Source organism: Dermacentor silvarum, chromosome 8 (assembly GCF_013339745.2).
Source record: "Dermacentor silvarum isolate Dsil-2018 chromosome 8, BIME_Dsil_1.4, whole genome shotgun sequence".
NCBI classification, from domain to species: Eukaryota; Metazoa; Arthropoda; class Arachnida; order Ixodida; family Ixodidae; genus Dermacentor; species Dermacentor silvarum.
This window is the reverse complement of record NC_051161.1, coordinates 27849450-27865080: the sequence shown is the minus strand read 5'-3', so window position 1 is coordinate 27865080 and position 15631 is coordinate 27849450. Positions and strand designations below refer to the sequence as shown.

Below are 15631 nucleotides of genomic sequence, written 5' to 3'. Positions count from 1 at the left end.
TGCATAATTAGGGTAAATGTAAAAAAAATAATCTGAGGATCTCCAAGCTACTGCAAAAATTATTACCTTGGTTCTAGTTCAGCTACGTAGCCCCCATATGTATATTTTCAAAGTTTGGCCCAAGTTAAGTGAAACACCCTGTATAATCGGCGACGACGTTAAAAAATTTTCGATTAAGTAAGCGCGTCTAGCCCCTAACGACAACTGGATAGCATTGATAAAACTTGGATATAACAACCGCGCGCGTGATATCTGGTGACTCACACCACGCGCACGCCAGTTGAGGCGCGAGCGTCACGTGATCTGGGCGATTTCATGTCGCGCGCGGCTAATCTTGCCTGCGCCAACCAATCAGGTGCCCCTCTATCTCCTAGTGCACCTCTATCTCCTAGCTTAACGCACCAGAATAAACTAACGTCTGGGTTAAATTTATTCGATGTCGCAACGATGTTAGGGCCGCAGACAAAACGTGTATCCGAAGTTTTGGCAAAGAGTCATTCTAAAACTCTTTAAAACTAATTCAGCGTAACCTCGGCGTTACGTTGCCCTGAGCAATACTGTTATTTTCGCGGAAATAAATGTAGAATATGCAAAACTCAACGCAATAACGATAGAATCCGGAACATCCCCATAAATTGTCCTTCTGGGGCATTTGGGGCAGATACCATGAAGCCGTGACCGCTACTTGCCAGGGCAAAAGAATAAACAATTTTTAGTGTTGCGGGGCCCGAAGTCGTCCTCACCGCCATGAAGAAGCAGCGGGGGTTAATGTGAACAAAAACAAGTTGGAATAGACCACGTTACCAATAGATTAACTCAACGCTAACAAACTCCTTCGGGTCCCTTGCAACCGTCCCAGTCTGCTGGCCGATCAGACGTAGCCCCATCTGGGCGCACGCTCCCTGACATGGCCCGTAGCAACCTCCCCGCCGTTTTTGTTGGTGTCGTCGGCTTATGAAACCACGGCCGCGCTTGCTTCAACGTGCGCACATCATGTGACCAGTCAGTTGATGAAGTCTCGTCATACGGCGGCGGCTGCCGATCAAAGATTCGTATCGCCGATCGGTGGCTCGTCGGCGATCACGACAGTGTTATTTGCTTACCCAGCAAATTCCTTGACTGGACGTTATTTGAACAAAAATAAATAACAAAAATCATATACGTAAGGGCAGAGTTCGTCGAGTCGGCAGCTCCGGGTACTCACGGTCAGAAGGCGAGCGTCATACCCAATACGCTATGCACCCACGCTTGCACAGCTCCGCTGTTTCATCAGATTTCACAAGCATGGAACTGGCTTAATTTTTTCTTAATAGTCCGCAATAAAGTTTCGGTTGTTCAACATCCGATTTGCATTCGAACGCTAGAGTGAAAACAGTGCCAAGGCGAGTCCAAAAAACCTCCTTGGGCGTTTTCGTGTGCACAGAGAAGAAACTGTGCTGTCCGGATTTTACTTAGGCGCCTTCGTGCGTCAGAACGTGAATAACTGTAGCTTGAGCTATTCATCTACAAACGTACCTTTTTTTCCAAATTGCTAAAAGTTTACTGTTTTCTATATTTGGCCTCGCCTTGCAGTCAAAGCACGGCGTTGTAGTCCATCGCTCAGGCTGTGGCAAAGTCAGATGATGAGCCGGGTTATTTCTGGTACGCGACGCAAAGCTAAACAGCGTCTGCTCCTGCAGGCATGTATCGTCTGCTAACTTCTAAACTCTTTGAGTCTAGGCTAACATCACTGCTTGAATTTTTTTTTTTCGTGTCTCGCAATCACGCGGCTCGCGTAAGACGCCACGGCCTAAGTAAAAACATGAATGTCCATACCTAACTCGCTTATAAATTCTGGCGGATAACCCTCCCCTTGCTGTTTATTTGTTATAAATCTGAATTCCTGCGCAGAACGCACTAACGTGAACGAAACACGCGCATTCAATTCTTGTTTCTTATAATGAAAGCTTCAAACGCCCGCTCGTAAAAAAAAATATTTTTGGTGCGCAAGCACCTACTGGTATGTTGCGGCGAGTTCAAAAGCAACAAGAGAGGCAAGCCCTCAATCCGTGCCCCTTCTTTCCGCGGTTTAAACACGTCATCGTAAATGAAAAGCGATTTTTTTCTTTTCTTTTTCCTCGAGTACTGCGAAGTCGTAACGACAACGGAAAGCTCGGGAACAGAAGCCACGAGGCTGGAAACGAGGAGAGAGGGAAAATAAAGCGAATGAGAATGAAATCCAGGCCGTCGGAGAAATCGAAACAGAAATGACAAAAAAGAGAGAGAAAGAAATGAGATTGAAGGAGGCGCGTGAGCTTATAGGGCTGAGAAATTTCTCCGACAGATTCGAAACTGGGCCCTTTTCGTTTCTTCCATTCGACGGTATAGGAAAGGGAAGCCATGAGTGCGTGCTCGAAATGTGATTGGCTTAATTCACTCCTGTTTCGCGGCGCTGCCTCGAAGCGTAAAAGCACCACGTAGTCTTCGCTCCCTCTTCGTTCCCTGTTCTCCCTCTTTCGTTTCCTTTTTTCCCCCCGTTCTGTACGCCCGAGAGAAGGCGACCGGGAGTGCGCACACCGGAATGCTGCTTCGACGTCGTCATCGGCAGCGGCAACGAGATCCATCGATTACCTGCCACTACCGCGGTGGCGCAGACGAGTTCGAGTGAAACGCGACGACCGAGCGGGCGCTTTTCGTGCCCAAAACGAGGAGCACAATTGACAGCGATATGTGCGCGTGTGTTTTCATTTCGCGTGAATGCGTGTGTGCTCTGCACTTGTTTGTGTCTGTTAGTGCGCCGTCGTGTGTATGAGCTTGAGTGTGCGCGCGCTTGCGTGTGTGCGTGCGTGCGTCTTTCAATGAGCGTATTTTGCCGTCGTGGATATCTGCTGTACATGCATGTCAAGTCCCTGTATTTCACCTTTTTCTCAGCTTTTTTCCTTATTTGCCCAGCCGCCAGAGTCCGTGCTTTACCAAGACAGTAAACAGACAATCAGAAGTCATCAGAAAGAAAGTGAGAGAAACAGAGACGCTGAATTGGATGCAAAAAAAAAATGGAACGAAGAAAAGACCATGGAGATTTAGAAGAATGGGAAGAAAGAAATTAGAAGGCAAAAATCTGTACGATAACACGAAGGGAAGTGCCTGGCTATTTGAGGCTCGATCTGGTTGCCTAAGGACAGAAAACATACCGGAGCAAATATTCGCAACAAGACGTCGCATGTGTATGCTGCAGCAAAAAGAATCCGGAGACCACTCAGCACATCCTAATAGAATGCGAAGGGATTCACCCAGTGAGACCTGGAGGTAACTTACACCTTCCAGAAGCGCTTTGATTTAAAGTGGACGGAAGTATCAACCGGTCAGCAGTCGAGATAAGCAAGATACGTTTAGAGTATTCGTGGGGGAAAAAAGCAGGGAAGAAATTGATACGGCCGGATCCGTTACAGGCATAGGTAGCGATACAAAGTAAATTGAGAAGCTTTGAAGAAGATAAAAAAGATTAAGGCGATGCACAAAAAAAAAAATCTAGAATGGGAAACATGTACAGTATGCCTGATTAAATCAAGCAGGCCAGGTGACTATTTGTCACCGCCCCGTTTCAGAGGGATACCCATAAATCATCATCATCATCACCACTTCGCGTTGGCTGTCTAAAGCATTCGTCCATATTCTTCCACGCTTCCTCCCCCCTCCCCGTTTTTTTTTCTTTCTATTTCGTTAATTCTTCATTTGTTTCTTTCTCTTTTTCTTTCTTTTTTTTGTGTGTGTGTGTGTCTGTGTGCCTGTGTTCTTAGACGTGCTACACGGGGTCCCACTTTTTCTGGCGTTGATGGAGAGGCCACAGAACACGAATGAACGTTAACAAAAAAAGATCAGAAAAACTTATTTGCGCCGGATAAATTCAGGGCCGGAGAAGCTGGACGAGAGCAAAGTGAGCTGAGAGCCACTGCAGGTACTCTCAGGAATAAGAAAGACCCTCCCCCACCCCCCCCCCTCCCCCGAAAAAAGGTGGTCTTGTGGGCTCGAGAGTTTGACTGAGGTATGCTTGTACACCTTCTCATCTGGCGCTGCCGCGAATAATCTCTCAGAAGACAACTCTTGCTTTGCGAATGTGTGTTCCTTGTACGTTAGTTATCCAAGAACGTTTTTGACGGGTCACATTCTCTTCTGTTCCATCCTATGTTTTAGTTTGGTTTTGCTAAACGTTTTTACCGTTAGTTTCGGTCACGTTAGCTTGATGGCGTAGTTTTACTTCTTGTGGGAATCTTACCGATAAGCAAATGATTGGATTAAAATTTAGACCATTCTTTTGACCTCAACCCCGAGTAATCCATACGGGAAGCGCATCATTTTAAAACATTGGTCATTTAAGTAATATTAGCAATTCCAAGTAACAATTTATTAAATTAGGAACTTTGGACCGGTGAAGGTTGGTACTGTGAAGTACACGAAACAATGAACGCCACACTCTCTTAAGGAGTACAAAAACAAGCCTCGTATCTTTCTGAATGAAACTATGCAGCTGGATCTGTATGTCCACAGCTGGCTTCAGTTACTCAAGGGCTTAAAGGTGTGAGACTTTCGAATTTACAATAGTCAAGACTCACAAACAACGATGTGCTTTTATTAGCTAAAAATTTAAGAAATCGCAAGAATCCAGCAAAACACACAATTAACAATCGGTTCTATTGCTGTTTAACCTGTTCTAACGACCGCATTACATGATTCTTCAAGTACACTGTTCACATTGCTCCTTCAGTCGGAAGTATTCCTGTCTTGAGTGCTTGAACACAAGCAACCAAGCAACAAACAACTCCTTACGACTATAAAGGACGTTACATACCCGCGTTTTATACCATGTTCACACCGTTCTATTTGCTTTACGCGTGATTTAAATTACTGCGTTATTTAAGAGACACCGGACTGCGTGACAAATTATGACAAGTTGGCAGCACACTGTGTGACGTAAAGTGTATTAGTGGGACGTTGACACTATTTAACGCTATAACGCCTTCGCAGACTGCGTGCGTGCGTGCGTGCGTGCGTGCGTGCGTGCGTGTGTGTGTGTGTGTGTGTGTGCGTGTGCGTGTGCGTGTGCGTGTGCGTGTGCGTGTGTGTGTGTGTGTGTGTGTGTGTGTGTGTGTGTGCGTGTGTGTGTGTGTGTGTGTGTGTGTGTGTGTGTGTGTGTGTGTGTGTGTGTGTGTGTGTGTGTGTGTGTGTGTGTGTGTGTGTGTGTGTGTGTGTGTGTGTGTGTGTGTGTGTGTGTGTGTGTTCACGCAAGCCGCCCACTCGTACGGGCAACAAATTTGAAATCCAGTTTCCGTGCTGAAACTCGGCCGCGACCCGCAAACTCTTAACGCTGACATAACCTCTTTCATATTTGCCTATGCTATATGTCTTCGCACCCCTTTTGATTACGAGCATGCCGCTTATGTACTGCATATAAGCAAAAGGAAGCGCTAGTGGCGCTGGCTGTTCGGAGGGTCGTTACTGGCACTGGCCGAAATTACTGCCCCGAACTGCGGTTCACTTCACGCATAGTAACAACGGGGAAGATGCTGACGTCATTACCTTCTCTACAATACGTTTGGAACTTGAGCAGCTTACGCTCTATCGCAAATCTCGTTTACGCTCTCGACAGAACTGCGGAAGCCAAGAGTGGGCACCTGGAGGCGTTTCGCCCGATCGATCTATCGATTTGTAATCTCGACTGAGCTCAGAAAGAAAAAAACAAGAAGCAAACGATGACAGAGGCTCTTCTGGTCATTTGCACCTTCACGGTACGGCACCACAGATGGCGATCTCCATTACTGGCTAATGCGCCTGAGGTGTAAACAGGGGGAACGAATGAAAATAAAATGAGGCACGACAGCGACCTTACTTGTTTTCGAATTTCGAACTGTTTTCTTTCCTTTTTTGTAGATAGTTGTGGCCTTTGTCCAAACTACGGAGCAGGGAAAGCGATGCCCATCGCATTTATGCGCTAGCAAAGCCGCCGCTGTTGATTCTACTTGAGGATATTATTCGGGCACGGGACAACGCCGTAAACCAACTGTGAAACAACGAATAATGAGAAATTCGCCATCACGTGACGCACAGTCGCAATTCATAAATTGGTGGGCGGTTCTATTAAAGACGATAGTCTTTCTAGGCTACCTAAACGTGAAAAACGTTGTCTGTCTGTCACTCGATTCAACCGCCCGGCCAAAACCAACCAAGCTACTACCAGTGGTGGCACGGAGTCATACACGTCAACATGATACAGCGCAAAGGAAACCTCAGGCATTTTTGACGTAAAATATATGTACATAACCGTGATCAGCAGCGTTCATTTAATTAAGAATACACATTGGGCTGGTTTTTACGTTAGTAAATGAAAAATCAACGCGTTAGAAATGCTGTCGAAGAGACGCTACGCGTTAAAAACAAGCCAACTGAAGCCGCGGCTTTGTAGCCGGCTTTAAGCCAACAGTAATAAAAGGTCCCAACAGAATGGCGCGAGAGCAGGACGAACGCGAGAAATTTGAATTGAATTCAGCAAAACCTCCATTGCATCCATCATGGGAGGAGTGAGAGGGGAGGGGAAGAGCGTGAGGGGTGGGAGGGAAGAGAAGAGAGGGTGTTACGTATCAGGGGTGGCAGAAGACTATCGTCTTTCGACGTCATTTGCAGCGAAGCAAGCAGATATGCGTCAATTTTTTTACTTCTGCACGACGGTGTACATGTGAGACACTGTATGTCGATACCACACGCGACAACGTCGTCTCTGCTGCATGTGGCGTTTCTATGCGATGCTTCAGTGCAGAGAAATGATGCCCTTAAAACTTCGACTCTTCTGTTGACCATTCTGTGCATTCTCTTGGTGCACTCGGCAATAGGTTCAAGCTATACAGCTTTACCTCATGAAGACCCAATGATATTCAGGGCAGGACAAACTTTACTGGCATGAATTTCTCTGGTAGGCAAGGTTAATACATTTGACCAAGTTTTCAGATGTTACCTGGCAAAGATTATTGCTCAATATGCTAAACAACGGAGAAGAAAAGTGTCAACGTAGACATCAGCTGTTTCCCAATTTCGTGTTTTTCTTTCGTTCCTTCTAAACTTCGTTGATTTGATTTCACATTTAGTACGCCGCAAAATCGTTTAACAAACCACCGGTAGGGCTCTCTAAGGCTCTCATCTGAGGTTTAGTATAAGCGTTAACACTTAACAGATAACAAGTCTTCACAATGCTGGAATATTATTTTAGCGTTACATTCGTCATGATTACGTGATGCTTAATGCTCCTACGTCCCGCACCTCTTTACAGATATACTACTTAGTAGCGTAGCCGATTGATCTAGTTGGTGTTGCATCATTGGAGATTCTTTGTCTCCGTTAAACGTTCGCGCTTCGCACAAATAAAAAGATACTCTACATCTTGTGTGAGCAAGCTCGGGCAAACAAAGAAACGCCTACGCCGTCTATACTGCAACCGTGCCTCAGCACCCACGAGGTGCCGAGGAAGGGGTGGCACACACATGTCGCAATGGCGCAGGATTGAGCGATCTCTGTGATAAGGTTTCTTCTCCGTGAATATTCCTCTCTCTCTCTCTCTCCTCAGCATTCGTAAGGCTGCTGTGTTACGGCCGCGACGCATCGAAAGCACGAACGATGGCATGACCGGTCGCTCATTTCTTACTCTACACCTGCAACAGCGTATAGGCAGAGCAGGGGCTTCAGGGTACGAACCCTGCATCCCTGCCCCCTACCTTAGAGTCCTAGGCTGCCGTGTATGCATACGTATGCATGCAAGCATGCATGTACGTATGTATGTATGTATGTATGTATGTATGTATGTATGTATGTATGTATGTATGTATGTATGTATGTATGTATGTATGTATGTATGTACGTACGTACGTACGTATGTATGTATGTATGTATGTATGTATGTATGTATGTATGTGTGTGTGTGTGTGCGTGTGTGTATGTATGTATGTATGTATGTATATATGTATGTATGTATGTATGTATGTATGTATGTATGTATGTATGTATGTATGTATGTATGTATGCATGCATGCATGCATGCATGCATGTATGTCTGCCACCAGAGTCCCCTCCTAAACTCCGCTGATACAGTGACCATAACCCACAGAGAAAGAAATGGAGTGTAAAAATTTACCTAGATGCCAGAAGGTGCGAGGCAGTGAACAGGAATGACCGCACGACCCCCTGTTATGAATAAAAAGACAAAGAAATCGAGCCTCACGACGCAGAGCCCCCTCCCTCCAGATAGTTCCATTCGGGCACGCGATATCGCATTTCACGCGCGGAGCACCGGGTTTCGCCCCGCTGCCTACCAAATAGCCGCGGCCTCCTGCGCCGCGGGAATGGAATCCGCGCGTCATTTGCAGCCATTTGCCTAAAACGGGCAGCCGACGCACTCTCGTCTCTTGAGGACCGAGACACGCGCGCCTGCGCATTCTTCTTCTGGAGAGCGGCTCGCCTGTATTTAAGTGGCCGTTTCTTCAAATCTCGCCGTATTTGCATTACTCGCTGCATTCGCGTCGTCTCTTGGAAGATATTGCATTAAACATGCCGTGTCTCTCCCCTTTTCTTTCTTTTTTTGCAGATTTCATCAAGAAGAATGACGGCGAGCACATTCGGGGAACCGGTGAGTGTCCCACTTTCCTTATTATGGCGGCGCTTTGCTCGTCTTGCCCTGCCGCCATTACGTGTGTATACTCCTCATCCTTGGATCAGTGTCCTCCCGAGACCTCCTGAAAGAAAGAAAGAAAGAAAGAAAGAAAGAAAGAAAGAAAGAAAGAAAGAAAGAAAGAAAGAAAGAAAGAAAGAAAGAAAGAAAGAAAGAAAGAAAGAAAGAAAGAAAGAAAGAAAGAAAGAAAGAAAGAAAGAAAGAAAGAAAGAAAGAAAGCTTAAAATTGTCAGGCAATGGCAGCCAGCTGCGCGGAGGCTCATACTCTTCTTTTGCCTTCGTTTCATTTCATGCTTCAGCAGTGCTCACAATAGCGGGCTCGTAAAGGCACGTACAGGGCCCATCTCTTAGGCCGAATCGCTCTATGGTGACCATATATACTACAATACCTATTATACGTAGATAGAGTCATATAGAGTTTTCACACAAACAATTAGAGGCACGTCTGGCGCCAGTATCTATACGAGAGCTGCATATGGCAGTTCAGCCAATATGGAAATAATGGATAGATAGTGGTACATGAGTTGGCCTAAAATTCGCCCGTGTGGCTTGAAACAAGTTCGTGACTTTGCCAAATCGACTACTTCAACAAAGTGTTGCGTTATCCCTCGTTGCACGCCAAGAGTAGCAACATGACAAATGTCCGAGCGGGTGCCAAAACGTCACGATGCTCCACTCCCACGTGACCACCTGCTGCGTTATGACGTCATGACACATATAATAGGTTTCGTGGGAAACAAAACCAAAACTGGCTCGCAGAAAATGTATTAAAGTAGGAGAGAGGAGAATTTTGTGAGGAAGTTAAATTATTTTGGACGCTATAGGGATTTCCAGTAGTACTTTTTTTCTAATGTTTCGTAGTCGAGGACTTTCATTTACCGCCCCCCTCCCCCCCCCCAAAAAAAAAAAAGTAGTCAAAATGAATTGTCAGTATATTCATTTAATCAACGTCAGCGCTATTCTAGATACTTGCGTTTCATGCCACTGAGCATAATAGACTGCTAGCTGATTCATTGTCCGGAGCCATGTTTTTCTGATTCGGCTAGGTTTCGGCTAGGCTTCGGCTCACTGTCGGCTCAATTCGGCTCGCTGTGTACAGTGAACAGCAATAGGGCTGTACTCTTGTTTTTAATGACGTACGTGGCATGATGGAAAATGGAAGGCCGACTGAGAAACGCGAGCTTCTGGAAGTATCCATCTTATCCTCCCTGCCTTTCCTGCCTTTTCTTCCTCCCTTCTTTCTCTCTGGAAGTATCCATAACATTTGAAATTTAAAAAAAAAAGTTTTTTTTTAACTTCTGTGGGTTTATTTTCTCTACCGACAATAAAAGTTCTTTTTGCACGTGCACTTTCTTTCCTTAACACAACGCTCCCGGCATAGTTCAGGTCACAAACGGCTTGCGGGTGTTCTAGCGTGACATCGCCTTCCAGGCATGAAAGTAGCGAGCGCAGAGCATTAAATAAATAAAGAAAAATGTCTACGTAAGAATAATGACGAATATTGTTGTGGAACAAGATAAGCCCCAAAGGGCTTAAAGTTTATTTGTGTGTAACTTTAAAGCGCGCGGCTGCAGACAAAGTCTCAGGGCATTCTTTATTTTGCCCAGCGGTAAATAGCTGAAGTCTCTATAGCACCGCGCACGAGATTTGCTTAAGCCAGATGCGACTGCAAGGACCTGGTGAATGCGTAAAATTTTGGCTTCGAATAAACGAATAGTTGTAAGTCCATGACACCATGGCGGCTATGACGTTGCGCTGCTAAGGGCGTGGGATCAAATTCCGGTCTCGGCGACCGCATTTAAATGAGGGCGAAATGCTCAAAAACGCTCGTGTGCTTAGATTCGGGTGCGCGTTAATTAACCCCGGGTGGTCAAACATAATCCAGCGTCCCTCCACTCGTGATCGTGATTTTGGCACGTAAAACCCCATAATTTTATATTAATTTTTTTTGGAAGTCTGTCGTTTCTCCCGCCACCTTCCTCGCCTCTGTCCTTGTTTATTTTTACTTCGTTTTCATATTTTAACAGCATAGCCGACAATTATTAGCGAATGAGGCCGGTCGATAAAGACAAAAAAAAACAAAGAAGAAACAAGTCATATACGAAAGGTGGGGATTGTGAAGTCAGCGCTACGTCCTTCCGGCTTATGAACACCCTACGTCAGACCTACGTCAGACCTACGTCCTCCTCTTGGTACACTTTCCTAGTAGTACCATACGCCGTAGAGGTCCACGACGTATGGGAAGAAAGTGTACCAAGAGGAGGACGTAGGGCAGACGTAGGGTGGACGTAGGCCGGAAGGACGTAGGGCTGTACGCCGTAGAGGTCCACTTCGTATGGGAAGAACGTGTACCATGAGGAGGGACTGTGGCGAGATACAGCTATTGTTGTTCTAGCTCCGCCTTGGCCCCCGCGTCTGCACAGCGAAGAGACATTTATGTCGGCAGCAGCCCTCCGGGCACGTAGCGCGCTTCTCTCTGCGTCGTCGTCAACGTTGACCTGGAAGAGTTCTCCTATGGATCTTTTACGAGCTTCTCGGGCCGCCGATCCTTATCTTTTTCTTGGACACGATTATCTTGTTTTTTTTTTTTTCTTTCTTTTCGCATAATCAAAGTTTCTTTGTAGCGTTACACCTCGAGCTGCGCAAGGGGACTGGCACGCTTTCAGATTCGGTACTTGCGAGGACACTGCACTAAACAGAAGATGCTGAATAAAATTGCCGGCGTTTGTTCCACTCCTTGTTTTTCTCTCTCTCCTTCCTTCTTCTCTCTAGTTGCTCAGAAAGCGTGAACGCGATACAGAAAGAAAAGAAGATGGGGAGATGGAGGGCGGGGGGGGGGGGGGGGGGGTCTTTGAGAACTGCAGTTTTCAGCCCAGCTATATGCAGGGCTTGCTACCTCGGATGGAAGGGATTGAAAAAATATGAAAGGGAGTCAAGGAAACAAAAATATTTAACGGTAAAATAATGTGAACATAAGGTATTTGTAACGGACATAGAGTATGCATAAGGTATTCAAGCGAAATCCAAATCATGCGTTTTCTGAGTACATTCGTTTCGTTTCTTAGACTGAGTTGCTTCCTGACGCTTCGTCAGCATCGCTTTTTTAGAAGAAAAAAGAAGTTGAAGTAAAGTGTGCATCGAGTATTTTCTAGTCCTGCAAATACAGAACTCGAGAACCACGACGACAACAACAAACACAAAAAATATGGCACGGACATAACGAAGGACACGGCTCGTGTCCTCTGTTGTCTTCGCAGTCATCTGGTTCCACATTTGCAACGCTATTGAAAAACCCTTCAACTATGTATATTGCAATAGTCCAGTTCACATCCAGTCCGTGTTGACATCGCGCAAGCGTCGCCACGTTCGGCGGTCTCAGTTGCCGACCGTTGTGTCGCAGAGTGCGACCAGAAGATCCTGAGTCGCAAGGAGTCCAACGGCACGGTGTACTCTCCCAACTGGCCGCTGCCGTACCAGGCGAACATCGTGTGCCGCTACTACATCTACGGCATGGAGGACGCCCAGCACCTGGAGCGAGTGCGGCTCGACTTCGACAAGTTCCACATGGACGACCACCGTGCCGACGACGGCCACGAGTGCACGGACGCTTACCTCAAGCTGTACATGCAGGTGAGAGAGATACAGCATTGACGCCTATACGGACCGGGACCCCGAGTGTTCACAAATAGCTCTTGCGCTATAGAATTTTGCGCAAGAGCGAGTAGCAGCCAATCCGAATGCGGAACATATTATTAGGGCACAGTCCCGGGAGAATTTCTGAAACGAATTTCTCCCGGCACTCACCTCCTATTGGCGCTCGGAAGTCACGTGAGAAACTGCTGGGAGAAACTGCCTGCACGTGTGGCCTAACTTAACCTAACTAATCTAGCCTAACCTAACCTAACCTAACCCAACCTAACCTAACCTAGCCTAGCCTAACCTAACCTAACCTAACCTTCCGAAAGCCAATAGGAGGTGTGTGCCGGGAGAAATTGGTTTCAGAAATTCTCCCGGCTGCCGGGCGAATAGACACTGCCTATTATTAGCTCGGCCATGTATATATACTCGGTACTGTATTTATACTCGGCACAGTATATATATATACTCCTCACAAATATATAGTGTTCCGAGGAGACCATATGTAGCCTTGAAAAAGACAAGTCCGCTTGTCGAAACGTTGGCTCCTGCTCTCACCTTGTTTTCGTGCTGCTAATCGTCTTACAAAGAAAGAGATTTGTGAATTTGACCCTAGGTTTTGTTTATACTCTCGTCCCCGCGTTTAGAGCAAGAGTACTTAATCTCGTACCCCGTCAACATCCTGCGATCTCATGCTATGCACCTAAGCCACTGAGTCACAGTAGCGGGTTTATTGCAAAATGTCGGGTGAAAGAGAGAGTTTATTCGTGGTTGTACGTAACCAACGAGTTACATGTAAGCAGAGCTATATATTTTGGGTTGACAGAAAGGGGCGGCAGCAGTGCTGCTTATATTTGTTTTATTTAATTCGAATTCTTCTCAGAACGACCACATCCGCAGTATCCCCAAAAAAACTGCATCCCTACGAGTTGTGCTTGTCTCTTCATAACAAGCGTGTTAGTTCCGATTCGGCGATGCTTCAGGTTTGAAATTCGTTGTCTGATGTGTGACCTAATTATGGATATCCTCTTCTGCTTTCCCGTTGCTGTGACGTCGGAAGTTTCACAGTCAACTTAAAAAATCAACCGCGTTAACAGCCCACTGCAGGTCGCCTCCATCAAAATGATGTAGTTAGAGCCCTCTGTACGTCACATATAAGCTATTGATCACTTTTATGTGACACTCCATTCGCATTCGTCCCTCGCATCCTTGAGTTTTTCCGTGGGTCCACTCAGCCTTTTTTTTTTTTTTTTGTGCAAGCTGCTATTGTGCCTGTACGCGATCGCTGTGCCTCTAAATGTCAATTTACTGCGCGCTGCCTTTTTTTCTCTCTCTCTCTAACCTACAGCTTTCACTCTGGCTTGCCTTCGACATAATTTTTAGATTGTTCCCAGGGCTCGTCGTCGCATCTCCTTAGCCGTATATAGTCTAAAGGAAACTCTCCCACTTGTTCTCAAAATGTTTAAATAATCTTTTCTTACCAATTTGATCATCATATAGCAGCTAAATGTACGCGTGCATTTTATTTTTTGCCATTCCCTGCTACCATTGACTCCAGTGTGCCTCTGGTGCTTTTCATTTATTGAACATCCGAATTTCTCTATTAACCCGCCTTTCTTCACAACTTGTTTCGAGGTTTAGAAGTGTTACCTTGCCTTGAAGTTTTCAAGCAGAAAAATCCCGCAGTGCCTGCACGCGCCTTAACTAGCCTCTGAAGCGTGCTTTTCTGCCACTACTGCACTGGCCTGTCAAGCAGACGAGGAGAAGCAGACGACGATTAACTCGCTTGTCCTTTTTCGCTCAATCTGAATCTATTATTATTTTGTGTGTGTTTCTTTCTTTCTTTCTTTCTTTCTTTCTTTCTTTCTTTCTTTCTTTCTTTCTTTCTTTCTTTCTTTCTTTCTTTCTTTCTTTCTTTCTTTCTTTCTTTCTTTTATTTTTTTAATAGTTCTGCGAGCTTTTCATATCATTCCATGCGGTCGGGCCCTTCCTCGGGTATGTGCCGCATGTTGCGGACACAAAACAAAACAGAACTTTGCGTTCACAGCTGGCTCCTTCACGGCCGTCATTCAAAGACCGCCCTGCTTAACCGCGCATTGAGCTCGCACCTTCTTGCGTCGCTACTCCTACAATTTGCTGTTTATCACTCGCTTACCACTCTGCCTACTCTTCGCCTCCTGCAGAAATCGATAGCCCAAACCCGTCTACGCGAGCTTTCACCAAAGCCATCAATCTTGATTTTCGTTTCTTCGCCCCTCCATTCGCCGAGCCGAACCCTTTCTTCTTTGCATTTTATTTGATCGCACCGTAACGTTGGATAACGATGCGTGAAGCCATTTACCGCCCCTTCTTTCAAAGTTTGCTACCGGCCGCAACCGCTGAAGCGGCGAGTGAAGATCAGAAACAGTGCTGGCTTCATTTCTGAAGAGCGTGAAAAAAAAAAGAGGGTAGCCACACAAAACTGCCGTCTCAAAAGTAACAGAGGTGTCCTGTATCAATTTTGTGGTCGGTTTCGTGTCTACGGGAAGTTCAGGGATGACCCGAAATCAACTCGGTCCACTTTACGTTCTGCGTGAGCTTCATTTCGTCTTCTCGCGTGGTGCTCGTACACACAAGAAGGTAGCGGCGCTTTTGCGCAGATAGAAATAGCCGTCGCTTTCGACAGCGCTCTCATGTTGCCTTTCCTCAACGAATCATGGAAGGTAAAAACAGCTTACGACACGAAATAAAGTTTATGCCGAAAGCGGTTGAATCGGCTCTATTACTTTCTGTCACGTAGTTTTCGGTCACGTCGCGACACTCTCTCTGTATGCTGCCGTCGGCCCCGGTTTGCATTTCTATGGACCTCGGATCCAAACGACGCCTGCTGAGAATTCATATTTCCACGCACGTATTAAAATAAGAAGTGGTCGAAGTTGACTGGAGCCCTATATACGGTTATACGACGTCCCTCGTATAGTCAAGAAGTATATAGCCTTCGGACTTTAAAGTGAACTGCTTGAAAAGAGCCCTCTTCAAATCCCGGCCACGGCTGCCGCATTTCAATGGAGGCGAAATGCGAAAACACCCGCGTACTTGGATTTAGGTCCACGTTAAAGAACCCCAGGTCGTCCAAACTATTCCGGAGTCCCTCACTACGGTGTGCCTCATAATTGGGTCATGTATTTGGCACGTAAAACCACATAATTTTTTTTCAACAGAGTCCAATTTTGTTATATATATATATATATATATATATATATATATATATATATATATATATATACAAGGAAAGGTCACTTCATGGTTCCGCCTGTATAAAGTAAATGT

The 15631-nt window shown here is 45.9% G+C and overlaps 1 protein-coding gene across 1 annotated transcript in view; it reads left to right on the top strand.

The window, feature by feature from the left end:
• Window positions 1-15631, top strand: part of LOC119460904 (cubilin-like) — a 129842-nt gene that overhangs the window by 92931 nt on the left and 21280 nt on the right. The window contains 2 exon segments of the mRNA XM_037722028.2: window positions 8603-8644; window positions 12087-12316. Of these exon segments, the coding sequence (XP_037577956.2) occupies window positions 8603-8644; window positions 12087-12316 (272 nt within the window).